At 52.9% G+C, this 24,059-nt stretch overlaps 12 protein-coding genes across 12 annotated transcripts; 5 read left to right on the top strand and 7 right to left on the bottom strand.

Moving 5' to 3' along the window:
- Nucleotides 1–629: 629 nt before the first annotated feature.
- VTN31DRAFT_1534 (uncharacterized protein) lies at nucleotides 630–2,581 on the top strand (the record flags this gene model as incomplete). Its single annotated transcript, XM_069401602.1, has 3 exons — nucleotides 630–681; nucleotides 738–1,281; nucleotides 1,333–2,581. The coding sequence occupies 3 exons, from the start codon at nucleotides 630–632 to the stop codon at nucleotides 2,579–2,581; spliced, it is 1,845 nt and encodes a 614-aa protein (XP_069264390.1).
- A 174-nt stretch (nucleotides 2,582–2,755) lies between these two features.
- On the bottom strand, nucleotides 2,756–3,042 carry VTN31DRAFT_1533 (uncharacterized protein; the record flags this gene model as incomplete). The annotated part of the gene is made up of 2 exons (XM_069401601.1): nucleotides 2,756–2,899; nucleotides 2,953–3,042. 2 exons carry the CDS (start codon nucleotides 3,040–3,042, stop codon nucleotides 2,756–2,758), a joined length of 234 nt encoding a protein of 77 aa, XP_069264389.1.
- A 108-nt stretch (nucleotides 3,043–3,150) lies between these two features.
- Nucleotides 3,151–4,798, bottom strand: VTN31DRAFT_1532 (uncharacterized protein; the record flags this gene model as incomplete). The annotated part of the gene is made up of 2 exons (XM_069401600.1): nucleotides 3,151–4,572; nucleotides 4,649–4,798. 2 exons carry the CDS (start codon nucleotides 4,796–4,798, stop codon nucleotides 3,151–3,153), a joined length of 1,572 nt encoding a protein of 523 aa, XP_069264388.1.
- A 646-nt stretch (nucleotides 4,799–5,444) lies between these two features.
- On the top strand, nucleotides 5,445–7,593 carry VTN31DRAFT_1531 (uncharacterized protein; the record flags this gene model as incomplete). Its single annotated transcript, XM_069401599.1, has 5 exons — nucleotides 5,445–5,515; nucleotides 5,574–6,325; nucleotides 6,384–6,810; nucleotides 6,865–7,174; nucleotides 7,243–7,593. 5 exons carry the CDS (start codon nucleotides 5,445–5,447, stop codon nucleotides 7,591–7,593), a joined length of 1,911 nt encoding a protein of 636 aa, XP_069264387.1.
- A 116-nt stretch (nucleotides 7,594–7,709) lies between these two features.
- VTN31DRAFT_1530 (uncharacterized protein) lies at nucleotides 7,710–8,413 on the bottom strand (the record flags this gene model as incomplete). Its single annotated transcript, XM_069401598.1, has 3 exons — nucleotides 7,710–7,896; nucleotides 7,953–8,129; nucleotides 8,226–8,413. 3 exons carry the CDS (start codon nucleotides 8,411–8,413, stop codon nucleotides 7,710–7,712), a joined length of 552 nt encoding a protein of 183 aa, XP_069264386.1.
- A 1,372-nt stretch (nucleotides 8,414–9,785) lies between these two features.
- VTN31DRAFT_1529 (uncharacterized protein) lies at nucleotides 9,786–11,835 on the top strand (the record flags this gene model as incomplete). Its single annotated transcript, XM_069401596.1, has 2 exons — nucleotides 9,786–10,325; nucleotides 10,384–11,835. 2 exons carry the CDS (start codon nucleotides 9,786–9,788, stop codon nucleotides 11,833–11,835), a joined length of 1,992 nt encoding a protein of 663 aa, XP_069264385.1.
- Nucleotides 11,836–12,412: 577 nt separating this feature from the next.
- Nucleotides 12,413–12,943, bottom strand: VTN31DRAFT_1528 (uncharacterized protein; the record flags this gene model as incomplete). Its single annotated transcript, XM_069401595.1, has 1 exon — nucleotides 12,413–12,943. The coding sequence occupies one exon, from the start codon at nucleotides 12,941–12,943 to the stop codon at nucleotides 12,413–12,415; it is 531 nt and encodes a 176-aa protein (XP_069264384.1).
- Nucleotides 12,944–13,029: 86 nt separating this feature from the next.
- On the bottom strand, nucleotides 13,030–14,322 carry VTN31DRAFT_1527 (uncharacterized protein; the record flags this gene model as incomplete). Its single annotated transcript, XM_069401594.1, has 3 exons — nucleotides 13,030–13,785; nucleotides 13,857–14,084; nucleotides 14,158–14,322. The coding sequence occupies 3 exons, from the start codon at nucleotides 14,320–14,322 to the stop codon at nucleotides 13,030–13,032; spliced, it is 1,149 nt and encodes a 382-aa protein (XP_069264383.1).
- A 2,407-nt stretch (nucleotides 14,323–16,729) lies between these two features.
- VTN31DRAFT_1526 (uncharacterized protein) lies at nucleotides 16,730–17,656 on the top strand (the record flags this gene model as incomplete). The annotated part of the gene is made up of 1 exon (XM_069401593.1): nucleotides 16,730–17,656. One exon carries the CDS (start codon nucleotides 16,730–16,732, stop codon nucleotides 17,654–17,656), a length of 927 nt encoding a protein of 308 aa, XP_069264382.1.
- A 447-nt stretch (nucleotides 17,657–18,103) lies between these two features.
- Nucleotides 18,104–18,607, bottom strand: VTN31DRAFT_1525 (uncharacterized protein; the record flags this gene model as incomplete). Its single annotated transcript, XM_069401592.1, has 1 exon — nucleotides 18,104–18,607. The coding sequence occupies one exon, from the start codon at nucleotides 18,605–18,607 to the stop codon at nucleotides 18,104–18,106; it is 504 nt and encodes a 167-aa protein (XP_069264381.1).
- A 486-nt stretch (nucleotides 18,608–19,093) lies between these two features.
- On the top strand, nucleotides 19,094–20,820 carry VTN31DRAFT_1524 (uncharacterized protein; the record flags this gene model as incomplete). The annotated part of the gene is made up of 4 exons (XM_069401591.1): nucleotides 19,094–19,219; nucleotides 19,274–19,311; nucleotides 19,364–19,752; nucleotides 19,814–20,820. 4 exons carry the CDS (start codon nucleotides 19,094–19,096, stop codon nucleotides 20,818–20,820), a joined length of 1,560 nt encoding a protein of 519 aa, XP_069264380.1.
- Nucleotides 20,821–21,430: 610 nt separating this feature from the next.
- On the bottom strand, nucleotides 21,431–22,363 carry VTN31DRAFT_1523 (uncharacterized protein; the record flags this gene model as incomplete). The annotated part of the gene is made up of 1 exon (XM_069401590.1): nucleotides 21,431–22,363. One exon carries the CDS (start codon nucleotides 22,361–22,363, stop codon nucleotides 21,431–21,433), a length of 933 nt encoding a protein of 310 aa, XP_069264379.1.
- Between the last annotated feature and the right edge of the window lie 1,696 nt (nucleotides 22,364–24,059).

Below are 24,059 nucleotides of genomic sequence, written 5' to 3'. Positions count from 1 at the left end.
ACCTGAGAAAGATGGCGCCCAAGCGCGACCTCTATCTAAGGCGAAATTGACTCGTCGGATCGAAAAATAGAGATTCCAATTACAAACCCCCAACCGACTGGATCTCTGTCCCATCAAAAACGGCGCTCTTGAACTCTTGAGATAAGTTCGACAAGTAATTGCTTGGCACTGAGAATCTGATCATTCCGATGATTGGCTGATAGTTCTTCCAGCCTTAGGCAGAAATCCGTTGCTCTGTCAACGCATTTGCACTAACCCAAACGGGCGAGTCATAACACTGACATGCCGCACTTCAACATCTCAACTCTGCCTCCCGAGTCTCAAAACTTCGAACTTGTCAGTATTTCTTCCTGCTCCATAAAACACTGCCTCTCCTTGTGAATTGGGTCCTTTTGCTGTGAGGACTTTTATCCTCTTTATTCGTTCTCTCCTCATCTATCATTACCTTCTCGGTCCCGCGCAAGTGAGATTCGCAGTTGTGTGAGTCTGGGAGCTTGAAGACACCTTACCGTCGAACTACTCTCGCGAATTTCGAAATATACTTTTCTGGATTTATTGTTGGCCATTCGCGAACGGCTATCGAGGACGCGTCGAGTATCTGATTCTGTGACGGCTCGCGAATCACCAAGATGCCGTCACCTTCGTCGCCTGCAAATGGACAGGTGATTGAGTATATCCAAGGTAGATATCTGCCCCGAGATGGTTTTGAGTCCGGTCAAGGTTGATGCGATTTTTAGATCGACTGTACCTCGCTTCGTATGACTCACCACCGGATCCTCGGACACCTCTCCCTTTTGCATCCCAACATCCTCAGCTACGATCACCTACCAAGCGCGCGGGAAAGGTCCAAAGTCCCGTCAGGCTATCTAAGCAGAAGGTTCCCGTATACTTTACAGTCAACGATACCCTGGTATACAACGCATTCCACGCGGATTTCGGTCCGCTGCATATCGGCCACCTGTACCAGTTTGCGATCGAGTTTCACGAGATCCTCGGCGACCCCGAGAATCAGAATCGTCCAGTGGTATTTTGGAGCAAGCCGGATGCCCGCAGCAGAGCTAATGCCGCGTGCTTGGTGGCCTGCTACATGGTTCTGATCCAGTCGTGGCCACCACACCTGGCTCTAGCTCCTATTGCTCAGGCTGATCCTCCCTACATGCCTTTTCGCGATGCAGGATACAGCCAGGCGGACTATGTGTTGAGCATACAGGACGTAGTTTATGGCGTCTGGAAGGCGAAGGAGGAGAACATCTGCGATCTGAGGGATTTCAACCTAGAAGAGTACGTGACGATCGTCGATGGGTTTCTGGTTGGAAGACTCACATTGTCTAGGTATGAAAAATACGAACGGGTCGACATGGGCGACTTCAACTGGATTACGCCCGATTTCATTGCTTTCGCATCGCCTCAGCACCAGCCTGTGGCTCCAATCCCGACCGACTCGCCTGCATATGCCGCCCTCCCCTCCACAGCTTCCGAAGTTATGGCCTCACAACTTCCAGTACCGTTTAAGAACGTTTTGGCGTATTTTTCGAGCCATAATATCGGCCTTGTCGTGCGCCTCAACTCCGAGCTCTACTCCCCGTCGTATTTCACAGCCTTGGGTATGAAACACGTAGATATGATCTTCGAGGACGGGACATGCCCTCCTCTTTCATTGGTGCGACGGTTCATTGATATGGCCCACGAGATGATCACGGTCAAGCGCAAGGGCATTGCCGTCCACTGCAAGGCCGGCCTGGGACGGACAGGATGCCTCATTGGAGCTTATTTGATTTATCGATATGGCTTCACTGCAAATGAGATAATCGCTTTCATGCGATTCATGCGACCTGGGATGGTTGTTGGACCGCAACAGCACTGGCTACATCTCAACCAAGGCACTTTCCGAGAGTGGAGGTTTGAGGACACGTACAAGGAGAAGCTCGCCTTGGCCGCTGCGCCAGTCACGCCCGGTCGATCCAGTCATGCGCAACGATCGAGCGAGCAATTGGCGACGCCTCCGAACGGGCGGAGCGCGAAACGGGCGGCACTCGGCGAGATTGATCACAACGAAGTCGGCGGAGGTTACGCCGACGACAACCTTCCGGCCCCTACCCCTGGCCAGCCACGGAAATCTCACCGCAAGGATTCGCGCCACCATCCGTATGCTCGCAATGTCTCTGGCAGTACCGTGACTTGCGGCGATAAGGCGTCAGATCGGACACCGGCTCGACGACTCCATCGCTCGGCGCCGGACACCAGCGAAAGTGAAGAGGAGATGCAAATGCGCATTCTCGCTGCCAAGCGGGCCGCGAAATCTCCCAGCGTTGATAGAACACCGTCGCAGCGTTCGCCGAGCTACTCCACAACCAGTGCAGATATCTACGCAGATGAGGACCGGGAGAACTGGGTGGAGGCAGCGGTGGCTGCGCAGAAGACGCCTGTAAGCTCGAAGAGCGGCAGCGGAACACTCTCCGTGTCCAAAGTGCGCTCCGCTTCCCGTCGGATCGCGGACAGCAAAACCGAGACTCGGGGCATCCGCAAGAACAGCGGTCGGATTGGCAGCATTGGGACGTCTCCGACAAGAGCATTGAAATAAGATGTCGGTATGCAAGCTATTTGCGTTTTCGGCGTTGGTGACAGAATGAGCGTGCATCACCACAAAAAGGGGCATCTGTGATTTCGGCTTGTTGAAATGTTTTTGCTTTTGCTTTTTTCCCCACTGATCCTATGAGATGTTGGTCTCTTCTGGGTGTGAGTTCCTGATGTTGGGTTATGGGAGCTTCCAAGCGCCTTGTGTGTTTACATGCGGGCATGATCCTGTGGGTTGTTTTGGGTGTCGCAGTGGTGTGCATTGTGTTTTGTGTTTTTGTTGCCGTTGATGTTTATTCACTGTACATAGATTTGCTACAGTATTCTTCCCATTGTTAGGTATATCCTGCATGGATACAGTGAGCGGTTCGAACTCACGTTCAGTTTGATTCCCGTATTAGGGTAACTTGTTGATCGACACAACGTTTGCAAAGATATCGTCCTGTTCAACCATACCAATCCTCCCATGAGACAAGCAAACAAAAGACAAAGACCATGATATCATACAGACGCCCTGAGAGAAGAGACACCAAGATGTCGATTACGCTGGAAAAAAAAACCCCACTTTGGGTATCATCATTGCTCGTCAAAGACAATCTTCATACCTTGCATTCCCATACTCGATGCGACCAGGTCCAACCACTCCGTGAGTCTCGGTCGTTGACCGCCTTGCGTCCTAGCTACTGCGTTGTCATGAGACGCGAGACCAGAGACGATTTTGAATGAGCGAGGGGATGGGGGTGGAGCGGTCATGGATTTGACTCGGGGCAGGACGGCAGTGTATGTTGGTGAGGAAGGTGACATTGTGAGTGCTCTGCTGCTGCTGTTGCTGATTTCACTGGTAGGACTAGTTTCAGTGACGGGTGAAGAAGTAGGGGTCGAGGCAACCAATGCCAAAAGCATGTCTAGGATGGAGATGGTGGTTTCCGTTCCACGCAGGATGCACGTGGCGAACGAGTCCGGGAAAGACGACGAGATGGGCCCGACAAAGTCGGCGTCGCCCATTCGGGAGAGATAGCCATGGACCGAGAGCGCGACACGCATCTCGTCGGCTATGGAGCGGATGTTCTCGCGGCAGGACCAGATGCGGGCCGCCAGAAGCTCAGTTTGGTTTGGGTCGTGCTTACTCTGTGGCGAGAGGATCTGCCTTGCCTCGCTCACGATTCCGGGGAACTTGGCAACCTCCATGAACATACGATCTGAGATGTCGACGAACACAGAGAGCGGCTCGTCATGTTGCAGCTCCGCGACGTCCTCACGACGGATCCGGTCAATCAAGGCTTGCCACTCCGGCTGCTCAAATATGCATGTCTTCCCCTGGATAAGCGCCTGCGCGATGATGAAGCTGCGGAAAGACATGTAAAGACAACGATCAAAACCCGAATGATGTGCGTTTGCGCCGCGTAGAGCCATCATGGACGATGTACCAGAAGCATGATGCACCCAAGAGTCCTCACTGGTTATGGCAAGTGCCTCGAATAGGCTGAGCAAAACAGTCGTGCCAACGCTGTCGCGCGACCGGTGCGCCTTTTCATCCGCGAAGCATTCTCGCAAGGATGACAGGGCCTTGGCATACAGTTCTCTGCCATATCTCTCCAACCGTGCATCCTCGTGATATTGACCTAGAAAAGCGCATGTGATGCAATATACCGCTGTGTCAAACACCGGGCTCTGCCCTAATCGTTCCGAGATATATGACGCCCATGTAACCTTGAGCCGATTCCGATTCAAGCCAAAGAACCGCGGGAAATATGACCAGACAAAGCTCCCAAACACGACCGGCTGTTGTCCACTCATCACCTTCGCAACCAGAGATGGCAGCACGCGCTCGTCAATGCTGTTCGACGGCAGGGCCTTCGCAGAACGCGCCTTCTGGGTGGATTGGAAGCGTTGCCGGAGAGCAGGGCCCTCGTCCAGGAATCGCATGGATCTGGCGTAACCGGGACATTTGACGCCATACTTGATACACTGGGAACAGTCCGGCCTTAATTCATCGCACTGTTTGCTCCAGAAAGAATCGCATCAGCCCTCAACTCAAGTTGCACAAGGATCTCGTGTCAGTTGATCAATTAACCTTGACTCGTCGACGGAGACAAGTAGAACATGCTTTGCTCCGAGGTACGCCGACCATGGTTGCTGCGCCGTATTCTGGAGAATGAGGCAATATCGGTTGACCCGAACGGTGTGGTGTCTCTCGCAGCCGACCACGGGAAACCGAGTCCATACAAGTTACAGCCCGTTGGTCCCTGAGATCTGGGGGATGGGGGTCACCGGGGGGTTCTTGGCTGGTCCTCGGTCGCGCGCCAAGAGCCGCATGGCGGGCCTCATAATTGGGATTTGGAGCCCTCGAGTCCCTGAGGCTTGACTAAGAATGACTAAAGACTTTCCGGCCTCAGGCAGCAAGGCGGCAAGGTGGGCCGGGCCGCGCCCAATGTGGTGAAGAAATCCGATTTCCGAAGGCAAATGCCGACTGCATTCAGCTGCAACTTTGACCAAACATTGTCGACAACTATCAATAGCCAGCGTCTATATGACAGCTGCAAATGAAGCATTCTCGCGTCCGTGATCATTTTTGAGGCAGCTGGGCAGAGTGAGCTCAACTGTCTAGTCTGAATTGTTGTCCTGGGATACAGAGAACTCAGTACTGTATCAAGTTCGGAGTAACCTATCCAAAAGCTTCACAAGAGCATTCCTGGATCAGAATCGGCATCATGTACCAGTCAGAAGCCCCCAGAACCCGTCGGAATGGCAAACTACAGGCGTGCGAACCATGCCGAAAGTCCAAACTTAGATGCGATCACACTAGGCCCATCTGTGGACGCTGCAATGCTCGAGGCATGCAGCAACTATGTTACTACCACCCGGCCCCAATGACAAAACGTTTGACCCGTTTTGTAGAGCTCAATCCCCAGTTCAAGTCTTCGGAAACGGGGAGTTCGAGGTAAGGATGGATATGACTTCCGTGAGCCGAAATGACCAAGAGACTGACAACTGAATAGTATCTCCACAAACTCGACCAGATCAACAAGATTACCGTCCGTCGAGGCGGTTACGCCAAAGTCTGGGATGTCGGCTTCGCCGAAACTGGCTGGCTATCTCGGCTCAACAAGCTACTCCGCCGTGCTTGCAGAGCATCAGAGAGACATGCTTGCCGAAGCGGACGGGGAACACTTTTTCAATGCGGTCGGGAGTCAACAGTCGATCGACCCGGACCGTGTACAGGCTGGAGTGCAGGTGTTGATGCTATGTTATAACCATCCTGAGTTTTGTGATTTGATGGTACAATACTACTCGCGGAAGTGGTGCAGCGCCTTGCCGCTTGCGATCGTCGACAAAATCGCGGATGGCATAAGGAACTTCCTGAGAACAGTAAATCCTTCACGGCCAGGGCCCCGTTTGCGCGAGTTCGCGTTGCAGATTTTCCGCAACTCGTCCCGGCCGTTGCCCCGATCCAAGAGTATGGCGCACTCTGACTATGCGTCAACGTTCTCCGGCGAAAACACCCGGTGGGAAACCATGGCCCTTCTCTATGCATCTGCCACATCGAGTTTATTGGATGTGGATGTGTCTCATCCTATCCTGGCACCCCTGGGGCATACGGCGGAGGCGAAGCAAAAACTGCTCAGCATGGCTTACAATGCGACGAACACCTGCGTCACTTTTTGCGATGATGCGGCATCGACCAATGAGCTCTTGGCAGCTGCCCAGTACACGGACGTCTTGGTTCGAACTCAGCTGTTCGGAGATGCAAGTGAGTGAGAAGTAACTGGTATCACTCAGTGGTTCGATGGGTTTTGACTGGATCATAGGTTATCTGGCTTGGAGACGATTGGGGGATCTGTCGGCCACAGTCTACGCCGCAGGCCTTCATAGAATTGACGGACCGGCTGACAATAACTGCCCCTTCTTCGTCAAGCAAATAAGACGGGGTTGCTTTGCCCTTGCGTTCTACGCTGACAAGTGTGTTGCCACCTTTGTTGGCCGACCTCCTCTTATCAATCATCGCTATTGTTCTTTGGACGCGCCCCTGGATGTGAGCGATGATATTCTCTTCTCCGAAGGGGATGTCCTGGAAAGAGGTCTCGCAGAGCTTGATGAGAATGGATGGGACAGACATGGCCGGAGACACCGCGTCAGCCCGATCCGAATACGCTACATTCTGTCTGTTTTTCGAGAAGAGGTGCTCGAGATTGCCTTGGGAGATGGATACCAGGGAGACCTCCAAGAGAAAGCCCGGTATGTCCCGATTCATGATATCGCTATACCGAAATGGCACTCTGACAAGTGCAGCCAAATTCTAGCCAAGGCTCAAGCAGCATGGGACGCATGTCCCGATTATTTTCGATTCGACCGACAGGCGCCAGAATTACGGGAGCAGCCCTTTCGCGACTTGAACGTGAAAATGCAGTACCTCCTCTACATGGACTACTTGCACTCGACATTTTTACTGCACCGGGCGGTGGTCAAGAACACCGCCGTTGGCCATCAAGCGCTGTTTGATACAGCCAGGCAGTTGTTGTCTTCGGTGTTGGCGACCATTTCCAATCGTGACGGTCCCCATGGACTCAATACAGCACACGGTCGACATTTTTCGTGGTTGGTACGTCATGTAAATCCAACCCGAACTTCCCTGAATGGACTGACCAAGGTCTTGGGGTGAGTGTGTAGATCTTGTATTATGGCTTGCCCAGCGCATGTGTCCTGGCGTTCGAGATCCTTCGGCAATCTCAGCAGGTGGGACCTCCTGCGGTCCTTCTGCCTCGCGCCGAGATTATCCGCAACCTGAGTGTGTTTACCTCGAGTCTCTCGTGGGTTGCCAAACCGGATCAGGGCAACTATGCCACGTGCAAGGAAGCCGAAGACGCCATGACCCGGATCCTGGACCGAATCCTCGATCCGCCGCCGCCAACGGTTACGGAAGACTTTAGCTTCGTGCAGAATCTGGCGTCGGGAATGGAAGGCTATCTCGACTGGAACAGTCTGAACTGGGACCTCGTTTCGGATGCCTTTGCATTTTGAAGTCATACAGAACGACAGGGGGTATATTTGCAACGAAGAAATCCGCCAAACAGCACAAACCTCCGCCTTAAGCAAACAGAACGCCGCTTCGCAACGAAGCCCAATGTTCTCATATCTCAAACCATCCATACCAAATCATGAACCGGAGGACTGGACTCCGCGTTGTAATAGACGCGATGACACAGAGGGCAGGTGAAATGGTTCCGCAGAAACCATTTCTCGAGGCACTCGCGATGGAAGACATGCATGCACTTGAGTTCACGGATTTCGTGAGCTGGAAGAACCGGCTCCAAGCACACGACACTGTGACGGGTATTAGACAAATGTCTAGACAGCCCGGCCCGGTTGGGAATGCGCACCAGACAAAATGACTATCTACAGCATCTGGCAGATTAAGGGTATCCTTCACGGTGGGCCACCATTGGTCCAACCTCCGCGTCGGACACACCGTTTCCAGTTTCTTTAGTCGTTGCTTCGAGGTGGACTTATCCGGGACCGAATCGGAGGTCCGACGGCGGTTCAGGTATACGGTCAATCTATGTGAAAATTCATTCCGTTAGCGATCGTGCCTGGCCGCTTTCAGCGATACCATGATAGCAGATGCCTTTTTTTCGTGATTCAATAGGACGTACAAGAAACACGACACAATCACGGAGGCCACACCCAAAACCACTCCCAGCAAGACCGTCAAGGTTTGGGAGGTATTCCTGGTTTCTTCGTCGTCGTTGATGCCGTCGCGCTTGAACAGAATGTCCATGGTTATGAGAAGTATGTTTGGGAGGAACGAACGCACACTGGTCGTCCACCATGAGCTCGGCATGACATGACTTGTGTGTTCCTGCTGGGGTAGCCCCGTTTGTTGTCGAATCTCACGATAGCCTCAACCTCATCGAGGATCTCATCGAGGATGCTGGTTGGAGTAGTGGTGGTAAATATACTGGATATTGGGAAGAGAGGGGGATGGAAATCGTGCAGATGAATTCACTAAATATTTCTGAGCTTGAATATCGGTCCCTAAAATTCAGTTTTGCGTAACTTTGGAGGCGCTACCTATCAATCTGGAGACAACGACAGTCCCCAGTCCATGTCCGTTGCGAGAGAGGGTGTCCCCCAAGCCTGACAGCTCCAAGCCACTGTACGAGTCCAGTACAGGACTGGCTGATCCCGTGAACAGCGGAGAGCTCCACAGCGGGTGAGAGGAGTGGTGTGATGGGGCATCAGACGATCGTCCTTTTGCATGAAGCCTTTTTACGATCATAGGAGCTCGAGCCAATTTTTCCACTTTTCCAGCCTTAACACTGGGGGCTCTCACTATACATACTGTAAAAAAGCGTCTGGGGTTCTTTTCGTTGGTCCACTGATTACAAGTTAGAAGCCCTGATAGGTGTGCCGAGCCTGGCCATGGCTGACATAACCAAGACCTGAAATCTGGAAAGTTGAACAGCGCAAGGGACAAGTCGATGGCCTATCGCATTATTGATTGTGACGGATGGTCAGCAAATGGGGGCTACTACTGATTTGCCATGAATATGATTATCCCTGGGCTTTGCATTGTTGTCACCATTCATGCACGAAATTGGCGCGAAACCACAAAGCCAGTTAGCCGTCGATTTTTGACTCGTTTTGAGTTTGACTTGTTTGATTTTCCCCGCGCCAAGAATTTTAGGCTGTTCACGCTGATTACCCTTTTCAGTTGCTGGCAGCTATGGCGTGTCCGCGCCTCCCACAATTCATGCATGTGAATCCAAACCTGTGCTCCTCACACAACTTCTTTCTCATGTATCTCTGTCCGAGAACAGTACTCTGTATGTTTTCTCATCCTCCCTAGGGAGCATATAACACCTTCATTTTAATCAACAAGACGGATAGTCCAGGGTAATTCCCCTCCTGCTCTGACGTCATAGAAGTGGCCCATTTCTCACGTGACCAAGAGATGATGATGACTAAGCAGAATGTACTAGGCCTAAAAAGGCAGCTATTAAGTTCAGGGTTAAAGTAGCTTAAACTAAAAATAGTAGTAGGTATTTTGTGAAACGCCAACAGTTGCCGCGGCTCTCCCCGGAGAGCTCGCCGATTCGGAGAAAAGTGATTATTAATGAGCTAAAATATCCGTCTCGAAAAAAGAATCCGAGCCATGATCGCCATCATCACCACAATGTGAGATTGCCCGTATCCGAACCGCAGAGTCCTTCATGTCGACATCGCTGCCGCCTGGCGCTCAACTCCCAGCGGGCAAGCGGCGGCGCCGGCCCAAACTGTCTTGCGTTCTGTGCCGCCGTCGCAAGGTCAAGTGCAACCGCGAACTGCCCTGCGATCAATGCTACAAGCTGTCCAAGGGCCGCAGCTGTTTCTACAGCGACCTGATTGAACTGCCCAGACCGCATTCACATCGCAGCGTCGCGACGACCCTGGAGTCAGCGGGCGGCGCCCGGGATCCCTCGTCAACAACGTCCGGCCCGTCAACGGCATGGACATCACCGGACAGCAGTCAACGTGCGGAGTCCGAGAGTTCGCGCCGCCAGGTGTGTGCGCAGATCTCCAACAACAGTTCTGCCATTCCGACGGATCCATCGATAGGCAGCAGTATTGTGTCGGTTGATCAGGTTGCTCGGCCTGCGGATGGCAATGTCATCCAGCCTGCTGACAACAATGATCCGGCCCTCGAGTTTCTCGGAGATGGATGGATGTCCGAGTTTCATGGTTACAGTCACTGGGCCGCGGCCTTTACCCAAGTATGCTGTCCAATCTTTTTTGGCCGCAAAGCCAGGGATTGCTAATGATTTGTTTCAGCTACCTTGCGTGGTGTCCGCTCTCAGCAACATGTCTGTCATGACGGAAACCGGGATGCGGGAGTCGTTTTGGAAATATGTGTCTCGGCAACGAACGAGGAAGATGTATCAGTTCAATGAGACTTTGCTCCGCCTGAGCATAGTGTCCCACGAATGTACGAAACACGACTTTACGACGCGCGAACAAACATGGCTTCTGACGTCGAAATTCATGGAAACGTTTGGGACAATGTTCCAAATACTTGACTTTGACGAGCTCCGACAGCTTCATGAACGCATGTGGCTGGACCATCCTCTCGGCTGTGACGCCTTTGCACTCCTGGCCTTGGTGTTTTGCATCGGGAACGCATTCGTGCCTAAGGAAAGCCCTCACCGACTGACGCAGCCGGTGGCGTACCGTTGGTTCGAGACCGCCCGAGGGTGGAGGAACTCGGCCATACCGGTCGAGAAGTACAATTTTCAGACGTTGCGCGTAGATATACTGCTTTATGTGGCACGGGTACTTTACGGCTTCGGCTTCCCTACAGACGCTGTCTCCTCGGCCATGCTGGTGCGGAATGCAATGGCCATGGGTTTGCATCGGAACCGCGTCACTACGGCCCGGTCGGCTGAAGAGCAGCAGCTGCGACGGAATATGTGGTTTACGGTACTTGAGCTTGATGTGCAGGCATCGCTTGAAGCGGGACTGCCTCCGTCATGTCCTGACGGATCCCTACGGGAGGACGTCTTGCCGGACTTGTCCGATCTTCCCGGTCGGGAACTCCTAGCGCGGTCGCTTTCGATTCGGTCACGCATCGCGGATACGCTCAATCGATGCGACGGGGATGTGTCCTACGAGGTGGTCCAGGACTTGCACAAGGAACTGATCAAAACTGTCGGCGGGTCGCTGTGTCGTCCGCAGGGGACAACCGTCAATGATTTCGTTTGGAACTATGCGGAGATCCGGCTCCGCCGGGCATTTGTTGCCCTGCACTGGACGTTCGCTGTCCAGGATGACACCCGATTCTTCTTTTCTCGGCAGGTGTGTCTGTCCATGTCTTCGCAAATCCTGCGCCACTTCCTCGTAAATTCCGACGAAGACAACTACCTCCGGAACCTGGTGCGGGACCAAAGCACCACGTTTCAGAACGATGCCTTCCCCGCGGCCCTCTACCTCTGCTATGAATTACTCCGGGGCGTGTCGACGCCGGACGTGGGCAACCCGCTGGGGAGGCTGTCGATGCTCCGACAGGAGGCGCACGAGCTGGCGTCGAGGTTCGTCGAGCTTGCGGCGGGCCGGGTCCGGGAGAGCCATTACGCGGAGCTGGCGTATGTAACGATTGCGACATTGAGCAAGTACAATCAATGGGGAGAACAGAATGGGTTAGAGGGTGACAATGAGCACACCAGGGCTGTTCTGCAAAATATCGCGGATGGGGTTGCGCAGCAGTGCTGCGAGCTCATGGCGAGCTAACCCGAAGCGACTGGTCACGATCGAATCTTTCTCCTGTACTGTATATACTAATACGTAAGATTACGAGCACGAAAGCATGAAGAATTCATCGTGTCTGGACCGGAGCGAGAAATCAGATCCAGATAGATACGGAGTAGAGGTAAGTAATACAGAAAGGATCTGGAATGTAGATCTTATCTGATCAGATCAACCTCCGATAACCCACCCACTGCCCATGGGCCTAGTTGTTCCAGGCATCATCTCCGTTACCAACATGCTTCTGATTCACAAACAGAGCTTAGCATACACAATGCGTTTGAACCCGAAGGCGGACTAATTGGGAAAGTCAAAGAAAATGCAAGGTACCTGAGATAATCTGCGATGTACTCCGTATGTAAATTTTTTGTATAAAGCATCAACCACCTCTCTCTCTAGGGCTTCGGAATTCGTGGTTAAGTACTAGTACTTCTACAGTTCTGCCTCTTGCGAGAGGGAACAAAAATAAAAGAAATTGCCCTCCTTCAAAGTCGGCCTCATCATCGGCAGTACCCGCACACCACGCGTCTGCCCCAAAATCGTCGACTGGGTCTACAACGTCCTAGAGGGCATCAACGACAACATTCACCTTGAACGCATCGACCTCGCCGACTTCCACCTCCCCGTTTTCAACGAAGCCGCCATCCCTAAACTGACCAACCCCCCAGGCACTCAATTCCAGCACGAACCCTCCAAGCGCTGGAGCGCCGCCATCGCCTCCCTCGACGCATACATCATCGTCACACCGGAGTACAACGCCAGTGTCTGCGGCGCGATCAAGAACGCCGTGGATTATCTGTATCATGAATGGACGGGGAAGCCTGCGATGGTGGTGACTTACGCCATGGATGGGGGGCCGAATGCATCGGCGGCGTTGGCGGGCAGTTTGGAACATGTTGGGTTGCGGGTGGTGCCGACGAGGCCGCAGTTGGCGTTTAAGGATGGGAGTATAGGAGATGGGCGGTTGGCGACGTTGAGGGGAGAGTTGGGGGAAAGGAGTGTGAGAGAGTGGGAGGAGAATGGGGGGAAGGAGAAGGTGCTTAGGGCGTGGGGGGAATTGAAGATGTTGCTGGTGGAAAGGGGGGGTGAGCATGATAATTAGATTCAGTTTCCTGCAAAACTAACAGAGATTTCTGTAAAATACCTAGTCAAAAAAAGGGCACATCAAACTTGGTAGATTCAACACCCATCCGTCGGAACAAGTGGCGTCGTCACCGGCGCCGCCGCCGACGGACACACACACACCGAGTGCGACGTCACGGGCGGCTCCGTGCAATGCGGATCGACCGTCCACGCCTCCGTCGTGACCTTTGTCGGCGGCCAGAACTTCTCCGCCTTGACCAGCACGGGGAGAACCCCGCCGGTCTGCAATCTAAACTCGCGATGCTTGAGCACCCGCAGCAGCGACGCAATCTCCCCGGAATGGCTCGTGATGGAAATAAACAGATCATCATCATCCCGACGATGACCCCAATGCTTGCCAAAGATGTCTCCATTCCACAGCTGATCCAGCACGGTGAGAGACCGCGCATCCTGCGCGTCGGGGGTCTCCGACGTCACGCCGTTCCACAGCTCATCGCACTCGGTGAAGCCCGGCTCGATACGGACTTCGGGAAACTCGCGCTTGATGTACGTCTTGTTGCTGCGGTGGTCGCACGTGTGAATCGAGACCCCTTCGCGCAGGTTTTCCAGCACCACGGGCTGGAACCTGGCTGCGTGTTTGGGTAGTCTTAGACCTTGAAAAGTCAGTCGCGCGGTGCGCAGGCACCGCGTCAAGGGACTAACGTAGTATCGATCGGGCGTGTGGATGCGCTGCTCGTCGATTAGTTTCTGCCAGAAGCGGTGCGCTGTCCGGGCTTGTTCCTGGCCGGTGGGGGTTAGGTCCACGTCGTTCCAATTTGCGGTGCCGTTGCCATTGAGTTCCGACCAGTAACACTGCATAGAAGAGAAAAGAAAAAAAATCATCAACATCCTGTGTACAACAGAGAACGCAGTAAAACACCTACGTTCCAAGCAGGAGTGCCATAGAGAGATTCGGCAGCATTGTGCCAACCCTCGCCATGCCGGCCCATGAAAAGGACCTTATACTCGACATTCACCGGCGAACGCTTGTTGAGCCATTTGACCTGATGGTAGAAACGCTCCCACTGTGTCATATGCTTGGCTTTCCATGCAAAAAATGGATCGCGGTCTACGTCGTAGGTGCGATTGATGAGACCAAAATTCACTGCAGTCTGTGTGGACGGATGATGGTCAGTCATGTCATATGTCTCCGCAGTCCACTTCATCTGGAAAAGAGCATCTCACATAGTCAAACGTCGCTGGATCTGTATCCGGCTCATCTTGCAAAAAGTACCCTGGCACGGCAGTGTACCTGACATAGTTGTAGTGATCATCTTTATGGTTCTTGTGAGAATGAACAAGACTGGCACTGAGAAGTGCCAGGCCGAGCAGGGTATTCGACAGCCTCATTGCGATAATACCCTTGGTGCAAATTGATCGATGAAAATGCCGAACGAAGCTGAGCTATGGTATATATGTATGTACCAGAGGAAGCTATATGTTTATTAAATACTACCATCAGCTCCAACAAATGACCCGCTCTTCTCCGCGCATTGCAACCCACGTGGGGGATTCAGCCCTAACCATCGGTTTTTCGATTCGGCCAAGCCGAGTAGTTCTTCATAGATGCTTCCTTATATCAGAATCTCCATTGACAGATCTCAAGAAGCTATTGATCAGCAAAGTAACCAAACCGTAGTAGTACCGGACCTGTACCACCAGTGGCATGTTTTAGATCATAAGTAATAGATATCCTGCCTTCGATGGCCCGTGGTTGCTGACAGATCTCTCTCTCTCTCTGAGTGTAGGATTAATGTCGTTTCGATACACGGCCAACCGAAACCACCTTACGTTTCCAATTCTTTCCCGTTGGGCTGCCCAGTGCAATACCACACGGTAGCAAGGTCGTTCCAGCTCGCGGATATCGGTGCGCAGGAGGTTCAAGGGCTCACCACTGTTTTCATGGAATGGATCATTTATCACAGACTCCACAGAACCGACTTCCGAGTCTGGTGCTCGTTGCGTTTTTGTTATGCAAGTCTGACACTGTCGACGAGAGGTCCTAAGAAGGTACGGAGTAGGTACGGAGCGGGTTGCAGCTCGTTGAATCCAGATCTAGATTCTAATGCACACCCCTGCAACGCACCGGATCAAGCGGCTTCGCGAACAAGATCCAAGTCACGTGACTATGCCAAGACTCTGTCACGGGATTTCGCGTCCTGGCGTGACAAGCGGCGACGTTCGTCGCGTTCCGGCAGCGAAAAGAGCTTGTATGAACCCACGCTCGACATCTGACATTTGGAGTTCTCGAAGTCTGGACCTCGCATACGTGCCAATTCGAATTCAACGTACAAAGGACGGAACAGTGAATCAAGCTGTTGTCTTGGATTCTGAAATTTTGTAAATTGCGTGTTGATATACGATACCTAGTCCCTACGAGCGTGAAAGAAGACGCGATGCGGTCTACGGGAACTTAGCAGCTTGTACCTCGGACGTTACAACTCGCTGCCAATTTCATAGAACAAAGCATTGACTCCATTGAAAGGAAAATTCCGTATTTAATCTCAAAGAATGTCCATTCAGAACAATTTCGCGCCAATTAACCGCGTTGAGGGAAAAGCTCGGCCGCGTCGTGATTCGTGAGGTACCAAGACGCGGGTCCCCATTGGGGCCGCCGCGATAATCCATGTCTTTTACGCTACACGCTCCGTCGCCCACCGCTGTAACGCGCCAAAACACCCGTGGACGCGACAGACGAGAAATTTCTTTCCGTTGCTTGTCGTGTTCAACTTCCATGTTCTCTTCCGCTCACGTCTTCACCTCCCCAGCCGACACGTGCTGGATGAACCATGGCTACTCTGGAATCCACCCCAGTCACGACCAGTTCCTCCACGGCGCGGGATGCCTGTGCCTCCTCTGATGCTTCTTCTTCTCTCAATTATGCTTTTCTCGTGCATTCCCAGAAGACGTTGACCCAGAACCTCCCTCCTCGGGTCGACAACAAACTACTGGCCCGTCAAAAGCGTCGGCGAACAAGGTGAGCTCATCTTCACGCGTCTCATGGCACTTGATCCCTCGATGGACAACGCATTGTCGCGGGGTCACGTCCTCGATTCCCTTATCCTCTCCATTGATGAGATTCGATCCTCTGCGCGTGTCGATCGTGAGTCAGAAGCCTGACAATCAATTTCAGTCCCGAGGACCATGCCATTCTGGAGGCCGAATACCAGAAAAACCCAAAGCCCGACAAGGCGACGCGAGCGCGGATTGTTAGCATGGTAGCACTCGGTGAGAAAGAAGTACAGGTAAGACGCGTAACGATTGTCGTTGTCCTCGATCTTTGGCTCACCACAACCGGTGGCAACAGATTTGGTTCCAGAACCGTCGACAGAACGACCGCCGCAAATCCAAGCCTCTTGAGCCTCATGAACTCGTCGCCCCACGCGCTTCCGCCTCGGCCTCCACTGCCAATAGCAATGGTGACGACGGAGACACGGAAGCGTCCAAGCCACATGGCAGCAAACAGAACGAGGCCTCAGAGAATGGAAATGGTGAAACGCATGCAACCAGTCTGCAGGCTACCAGCGACAAGACTGCTCTGGCCCATCATGACGATGAGGATGACCGGCAGTCTCAAGCAACCCTATCAGACAACGATGATGATGAACCATATGACAATTCCGTGAATGCAAGCGGACTGGCAGGACGTACCAACGTCGAGTCGGGTGCGAGAAAGCGGCGATTCTCGACCCTGGACAATCAAAACCATGGCCCCAGATCGTTTGTGACCGAGTCGCCACCATCATTGCGCATCTCCATGTCATCCGACGGTGAAGCTCTTGTGCGGAAGCAGGACGAGGCAACACCTTCACCACCCAAGGGACGAGGTGCAGTCCGGATTTCCATGTCGACGGACGGCCAGGCGGTCATTCGCACTGAAGACGAACCTTCTCCGTCCAAGAACCGAATCCGTTCGATTTACCCTGAACGTCGTGGCCTGCAGCGAAGTGCCAGTGCAGCCGTCTTAGACGTCTCCCGGATGGGCAGTGGCTTGATCGACCGCGTTGGCACTGCGCAGAAAGCCTTTGGCAGATCTCGCGATGCGCGCACTTGGAAACTCTATTGTGATACGGATGCACGCAGTGCACTGTCGACGCCGTTGAGTTCACAGAATAGTGGTTCGGCCATGTCGGTCGGACACGGCCGCCGGTCGCTCACTCGAACTTTGTCCAAATCGAGCAATGTGAGCCTTCGACCAGAGATGATACATTTCAGCACGAAGCGGCAGAAGCTCAGCCGTACCGTGTCATCCTTGGGACGGCTGGAAACGACGGCAAAGTCAATTACATCCAATGCGATGAGTAATAAGCAGCAGTCCATTGACAAGTCCATGAAAGGAGACTCTGCCGACATCGACTGGGACGTGGGCGATTCCGACAAGGAGAACTGGGTGCCCGGCACCCGACGGTCCATCCGTCGCAGGCATCGGCGCGCCACTTCGCAGGTACAACGGCAAGTCCTGGGAGAGGCGGGCAATGTCAACCGAAATGGAGTTGATGAACTGGCTTTGGCGGCCGAAGTATCCCGACAGCGGATGTCTGGAAGCTCGACCGATGAAAACACGCAGCCACAAACCAAACTCGATGCCGAAGTGGCAGCGTTCATGTCCGGCGCGGTCAGCCGTGAAGAAGACCTGAACTGTATCCAGGGATTGCTGTCCCTCAGCCAGGGAGCATGGCGATGAAACGTCTTTCCTTTGTGTTTCTATTTTCTGTCTTGATTTTTTTTTCTTCTTTCTTTTTGGTGTTGTCATGACGATCACCCATGCGTTCCGACCTCCTGTCCCTCGTTTGATTTCCTTTTCTTTTCTTGTCATGTCCAGGACCTCGAATGTTTCCTTCCCGGCCATCCTTTCCACCAGCCCCGACGACGACGACCTGTGAATTAATCATGAATATGAAGTGTGATCCTACAGTGAGGCTGATGCCGATGTACAGATAGTTGAATCAAAAGTTCATCCATGAGTGATGATCAAAGACTCAGAGATCGATCCAAATTTCACCTCCCGTCAATGGCCATTGTGAGCAACTTGGACCAGACGGCGGCATTCATTTACTGTGAGATGAGAAACCTGGGAGATGTGTCCGAAGGGAAGGATCTGGCGTCGAGATGAAGTAACCCTCTTTTGCCTTCACGCTCTAATGTACGATGATTGCAAGCTCATCCTGACAGGGGACTTGCGCTTTCCTTTGAATCCTGAGGTCTGCGGAGTCCGAGATATGCAATATATGGATGGATCAAAGCCAACTGAGATTCTTATGACAGTTGACCTTTGGAATCCGGCCCTGTTTTCTCCATTCAAGCAGCCTACTCGTATGTACGTCCTCCCAATGGAAAAATCGGAAGTGGAAATCCGGAACCCTGGCTCCTGCGGAAAAAAAAAAAAAGAAGCTCCTCCCATGACAGACCCAAGACGGCACTGGTCACACGGGCGTCCGCTCGATTCATTCCGAGATCTCCGGGAAGCTGAGTCACGCCGCGCCACATGTTGGTGGCATTTGGCTTTATTTTCTTTCTTTTTCCTCCGGGACAAGCCAGTCGGAAGCTGCATCAACCTCGCCTTGGATTGACTACACTTGAGCCTAGGAGTTGCGGCATGCACCCCTAAATCACCTGGACAATTTAAAGTCTCCATGAGCCAGCAGATCTGGCAGGTGGGGAGTCAGTGGCGCCTTCCTCAGCGGATAGGATTTGTCAGTTGGTCCGTGCTTGATAAGATAAGCTGGGCCTCACCCAGTATATAAATTTAGATGGATAAACCAGACCTTGAAAAAGTTGAAAGCCTCTCCCTTCTCTTCGGCTCTTCGTGTGTATATAGACTACCTTGCGATCACATCGTGATATCGGTTCTGTAGAACGTGCTCTGGGCCAATAGGTTTGCGGGAAACGCTGGCTCTCAATCTCCGTTCCCATCTCAGATCTCTATCGGTAAGTTCCCCTGAGAGAACTTGCTATTTGCATTCTTCTATAATAGAACTTCCTTAGATGTGTGTATCTCGAGTACTTCCAGTGACAGCAGAATGCCATTGGACTGGACCCCATGCTAATCGAGCACCAGCTTCGCAATCGGCTGTCAAGTCTTCTCTTACCAACACGAAGCATTAAATCCTCTCCGGCCTTCATGGCCAAGTTTCCCCATGTGGGCATCGTAGGCGCCGGCATATCCGGGTTGAGATGCGCAGATGTTCTGTTGCAAAATGGCGCAAAAGTCACCATCCTGGAGGCTAGAGACAGGATAGGCGGCAGGGTAAGTTGGCTGCACGCCGAAGTCGTCACACGCCAATGCTAAATGAAACTGTAGATAGCGCAAATCGATGTAGGGGGGCATTTGGTCGACCTGTAAAAAGCACTCCTCGAGCGTCATCCAGCAGCCGTGGCTAATGCCATACAGGGGTGCCAACTGGATACATGGGACCGAAAGCAACCCGATCTACGAACTCAGTGTCGCCACCAACACGACAACATACGACCCCGATGGTCATCAGCTGATGTTCGATCCCACTGGAAAGCCGCTGGATCAAGCCATGGCTACCAGGATATCGGAATGGATGTGGACAATGGTCGACGAAGGGTTCGAATATAGCACCAACCACAAAGACGAGATTCCAGCAAACATGAGTCTCTTCGACTTTTTCCGGGAGAGACTCGAAACCACGAATTTCACACCCTCCGAGAAAAGTGCTTGCCTAAACTACTGCAAACTGTGGGGAGCTTACATTGGCGAGCCCGTTGAGAGGCAGAGCCTGAAGTTTTTTCATCTCGAAGAATGCATCGAAGGCAGTAAGTACAAGGACTGCGAGCATACTGGTCGAAAAGGCAATGCGCTCTGATTGCTCTATAGCCAATTTGTTTGTCGCGTCAACCTATAAAGATATCCTAGACCACGTTTCCAAGCCAGCACTGCAACGTGCGGATATCAAATTCAATGAGCCGGTGGTCAAAATCGAAAGCGGCGATAGGGAATCGGGTGATCGGAAACCCATTACAGTGACCACGTCAAACAATCGAATATACCAGTTTGACGAGGTCGTGGTTACATGCCCACTGGGTTGGCTGAAGCGGAACAAGTCCGTCTTTCAGCCACAGCTTCCGCCACAGCTCTCATCGGCTATCGACCATCTGGCGTACGGGAGACTCGAGAAGATTTATGTGAACTTTCCTCGCGCTTTCTGGCACGTGGATCAGCGTGCGAATGGAAAGATTGCTCTTTCCGAGGGCGCCCCTACCTTCACGCAGTTCATGCAGCCATCCTACGTTGAGAACCCGGCAGGAGATGCCAGCTGGCACGTTGATTGTGTCTCAATGGCCGTGCTCCCGGCTCCTTGCGCACATCCTACGTTGCTTTTTTATATCTACGGGCCGTGTGCAGAACATGTTGTGTCACGTATCAAGGATCTGGACGAGGGGTCCAAAGAATACCACGACTTCCTTGTTCAGTTCCTCCACCCATTTTATTCGAAATTGCCGGGGTACGACGCCACGTCAGCCCACTGCACCCCTGTCGCGGTTCGTGCATCGAAGTGGCAAGCCGATCCGTACGCTGGGAACGGCTCGTACACAAACTTCCAGATCGGACTCGAGTCTGGGGACAAGGACATTGAAATTCTGAGACTAGGCATAGGACGCAGTCGCGGGGTCTGGTTTGCCGGCGAGCATACTGCCCCCTTCGTGGGCCTGGGTACCACAACAGGGGCATACTGGAGTGGTGAACGCGCCGCCGGTCAGATCTGCGACGTGTACAATTTGGGTCGCGTTGGACTGGGCGAGCGCAGGGACGACTCGTTGCCAACTGGGAATGGAATCCTCCTCAGGAATGGACATTTGGAGCCCATATCTGCTGTCAAATAGATAACCCGACTGATTTGAGAGGGGTTGGCAGTGTCATATCTATATAATTTGAGTCTCTCGGTCGAACCACACAGTTTGCATTCAGAAAATTTGCTACGGTACATCCGTAACAGCAACCCTGTTGCTAAACCGCAGACATACTATCTCTCGAGCTCAACTCTAGAGTGCCAACGAAAAAGGCATAAACAAGCAACAAACACAAGCCAGCCAGCCAGCCCATACCATGAACACTCATGCATGAAACCAATCAGAATGCCTTTTGTCCGTGAACATTCAACACCAGTCCAATCCGGTTACGCCCAAACACAACGCAAAACGCCATGAAATAGACGCCATGACTGAGACAGGAACAAGAAAAGAAGCATGATGCAAGATTCTCCTGCCGTAGCTTAGAACGGGTATCAAGAAAAAAAAAAAAAAAAAAGAGCAGTAGCTTGCGTGGGGAGAAAAAAAGGCTCGTATCATACAATCCTCAATGTCTCAAGGATGCTTTCCCCAGGTTGGGAGGGCCAGTTGAGGTATGCGGGATGGTGTGGTGTTGAGCCAGCAATGTAGAGCGTTGGGGCACATGACACCACTGCACCATCAGGCCGGGCAGGATTTCCGAAGTTCAGTCCTCCCAAATCGTCTCGAGGTCGAGGTCTTGTCGCCGCTCAGCACCGCAGACACTCCACCGCTTCCGCTTGTCCGCCCGGCTGCCGTAGCCCCGGAGACCCGAGGAAGGGGACAAGTCCCAGTTGTTGCGCCGGCGCATGCTCTCCATATCCGCCCTGTCCGCGGCCATCTTGAGCTTCGCGATCTGGTCGTCTTCGACAGCGGCGGCCTCGGCGTCCGGAATGTCCGGGATGGTTTCTAACGATGATATGCTTGGACTGCGGGAACGGAAGCTGGTCGGGGTGGATGGCATGGAGGATACCGACGATGCCGCGCCCGGGTAGGGTTCATTGAACCGGGACGAGGTCGTCACTGGGGATGACTGCGAGGACGACGAAGAATCGTTGATCGGATGATTGAAGCTGGTCTGGATCGGATGGATATACTGTCGACGACTGGCAGCACGGCTGCGCAGAGCGGGGGATGATGCGCCGTATCGACCCTCTGACTCGGCCCCGTTGGGACTACTCGAAGACATCCGCGGCTCTGCCGCCTCGGAGATGGACTGAGAGATTCGCAGAGAGCGCAGGCCTAGGAGCGTCTGGGTCTCGGTCATACTCTCCTGACGATGCGCGGCAGGGTCCACGGGACTCAGGGGTCGTCCCAGATCACTAGGGTAGATATAGCGTCCTCGCGAGTCCAGTCCGGGAGAGGAATGCGCCCTTGTCATGGAGTGAGAGATCGTGCTGGCGACAGAGCGCGAGCGCAAATGGCCGTCGCGTGGAAACGGGCGATCGGTTTCCGGTACAGGCAGCGGATGCGAGATTGGCAGATCTACCTTGCGACCCATGTCCCTGGAAATGGCAGGCTGTCGCTGCGAAACGGGAGACCGCGACGGACTGGAGGGAAGCGGAATCTGATCCGGAGAGGAGACGGGGGCGGTGGTCATGGTGCCTGAGAGTGTAAAGACCACGATGTCATTCTGATTTCAGGGCAAGATTTCCACCACGCAGCGCTACCAACAAACAACCGGCCAACACGGGCTGGGGGGGGGAGACGGGGAGGTAGATGTTTATTTATTATTTAACCTACTCCGGACGAGTACAGTAGTATAGCACCTAATATAATACAGACGGAGTACTGCATATAAAAGTCCTCCCAGAAATGATCGAGGATTGGCGAGTGAATTCTGTTTGACGATGAGCACAAGGCACAACGGACCAATCACAGGTCCGTCTGGAACGTGTCACATGTCCCGGCTTTCCTCCGACTGTCCAACCAGAGTCGGAGTTTCGCCGTCAATCGACTCCGAGTCGTTCATTTCATTTGACTGACGTCAAAGCACGCCCTGCCTCGACTTTGAACCATGCGGATCAGAGACGGAAAACTCATCGCTATGTAGAATGGGATCGAAGCTTCCAGCCCAATTCCGGTGAGTGGTCTGATGTTTGGTTGCATTCGCCGGACTAGGAAAGCTGAGTTTATTCCCAGAGTGCCGCTTTGCCATTGATTCTGGCTGCTTTTACGGAGTACCGTACTTCCATCGAGAATTTCCCAGCCGATTTTGATGCACGTAATGCAAGGAAAACGAAGGGATAGAGAGGGGGAATCCTGACTTTGAAGGAATCCAGAAACATGGTTAAGTCGTTTCCTCGACACCCCACGATATGCAGAGGATCCTACAACTTCTCTAACGAGTCACAATATTCCCCTGGATAGGGAGATGCATACATCCATATTGGGCGACGAGACATGGACTGAGATTCCAGACAAGATCTGCGGCAGCTGGACAGTGGGGCACTGTACAGGGGAAAAGATTCGCACGTTCATTGCCACGTTTCTTTCAATTAGCTTCTGCCGGATCCAAACTTGCGCGGCTCTTGCCACACTTGGGACCAAAGAACCATCGGAGTCGCGGACGGTGTGCCGAGCTACCTCAAGCGCACAGTTTTCTGACGGTACGGATCCGGGGCAAGAGCGATCTACCCATGCCAGTGGCAATGCTCTCCGTCGGAGGAGCACCCAAGAATATGCATTGGGGCTCTTCGTGTAGAGAATGGACTTGATTTCTATCCACCGCGGAGGCACAAACTGCAGAGGAGTCGCTATTCGGCATTGATCAAACTGAACTAATTCCGATGAACGTGATGACTGATATATGCTTCACACGTTGATACGTCCAATTCTCCCAGAGACGTCAGATAGATGTTGGCTGCCGCCTGATGAAGCAATCCCTACTTCAGCGGCTTGAACTCGGGCCCTTGGGCTGATAGTTTGCCGAACCAGCAGAAAAGAGGATCCAGGGCGGCGGCCGTGACCAGGGGTTAGCTGCCCCGTGCACTCCGCATAGGCACTCCCTAGAGATAGAGAGATGATCACTCAATCCACCATCTCGCCCTCAGTGACATCATACATCGTCAAGACAGGGCACTTGGATCAGGAAGATCAAACCGTTGTCTGCAAATGGCCGAATTAAGATGCAGATCATCTTTTGATCCATCTGTGAGGATCCGAATCAGGTCCGGGGATCATCATTGGCTTTCTCTTACATCCAACCTCCAGGTCCAGCTCTTTGCCTCTCCATCTTGCTGCTGGGAACTGTGCGTTATTTCAATGTTCAGTCAAAGAACCTCATTCCCACAATG

The sequence above is a fragment of the Thermomyces dupontii genome (assembly GCF_041956625.1).
Source record: "Thermomyces dupontii strain NRRL 2155 unplaced genomic scaffold VTN31scaffold_1, whole genome shotgun sequence".
In the NCBI taxonomy this organism is placed as follows: Eukaryota; Fungi; Ascomycota; class Eurotiomycetes; order Eurotiales; family Trichocomaceae; genus Thermomyces; species Thermomyces dupontii.
The sequence above is the reverse complement of the archived record's forward strand: the minus strand, read 5'-3'. Positions and strand labels throughout refer to the sequence as shown.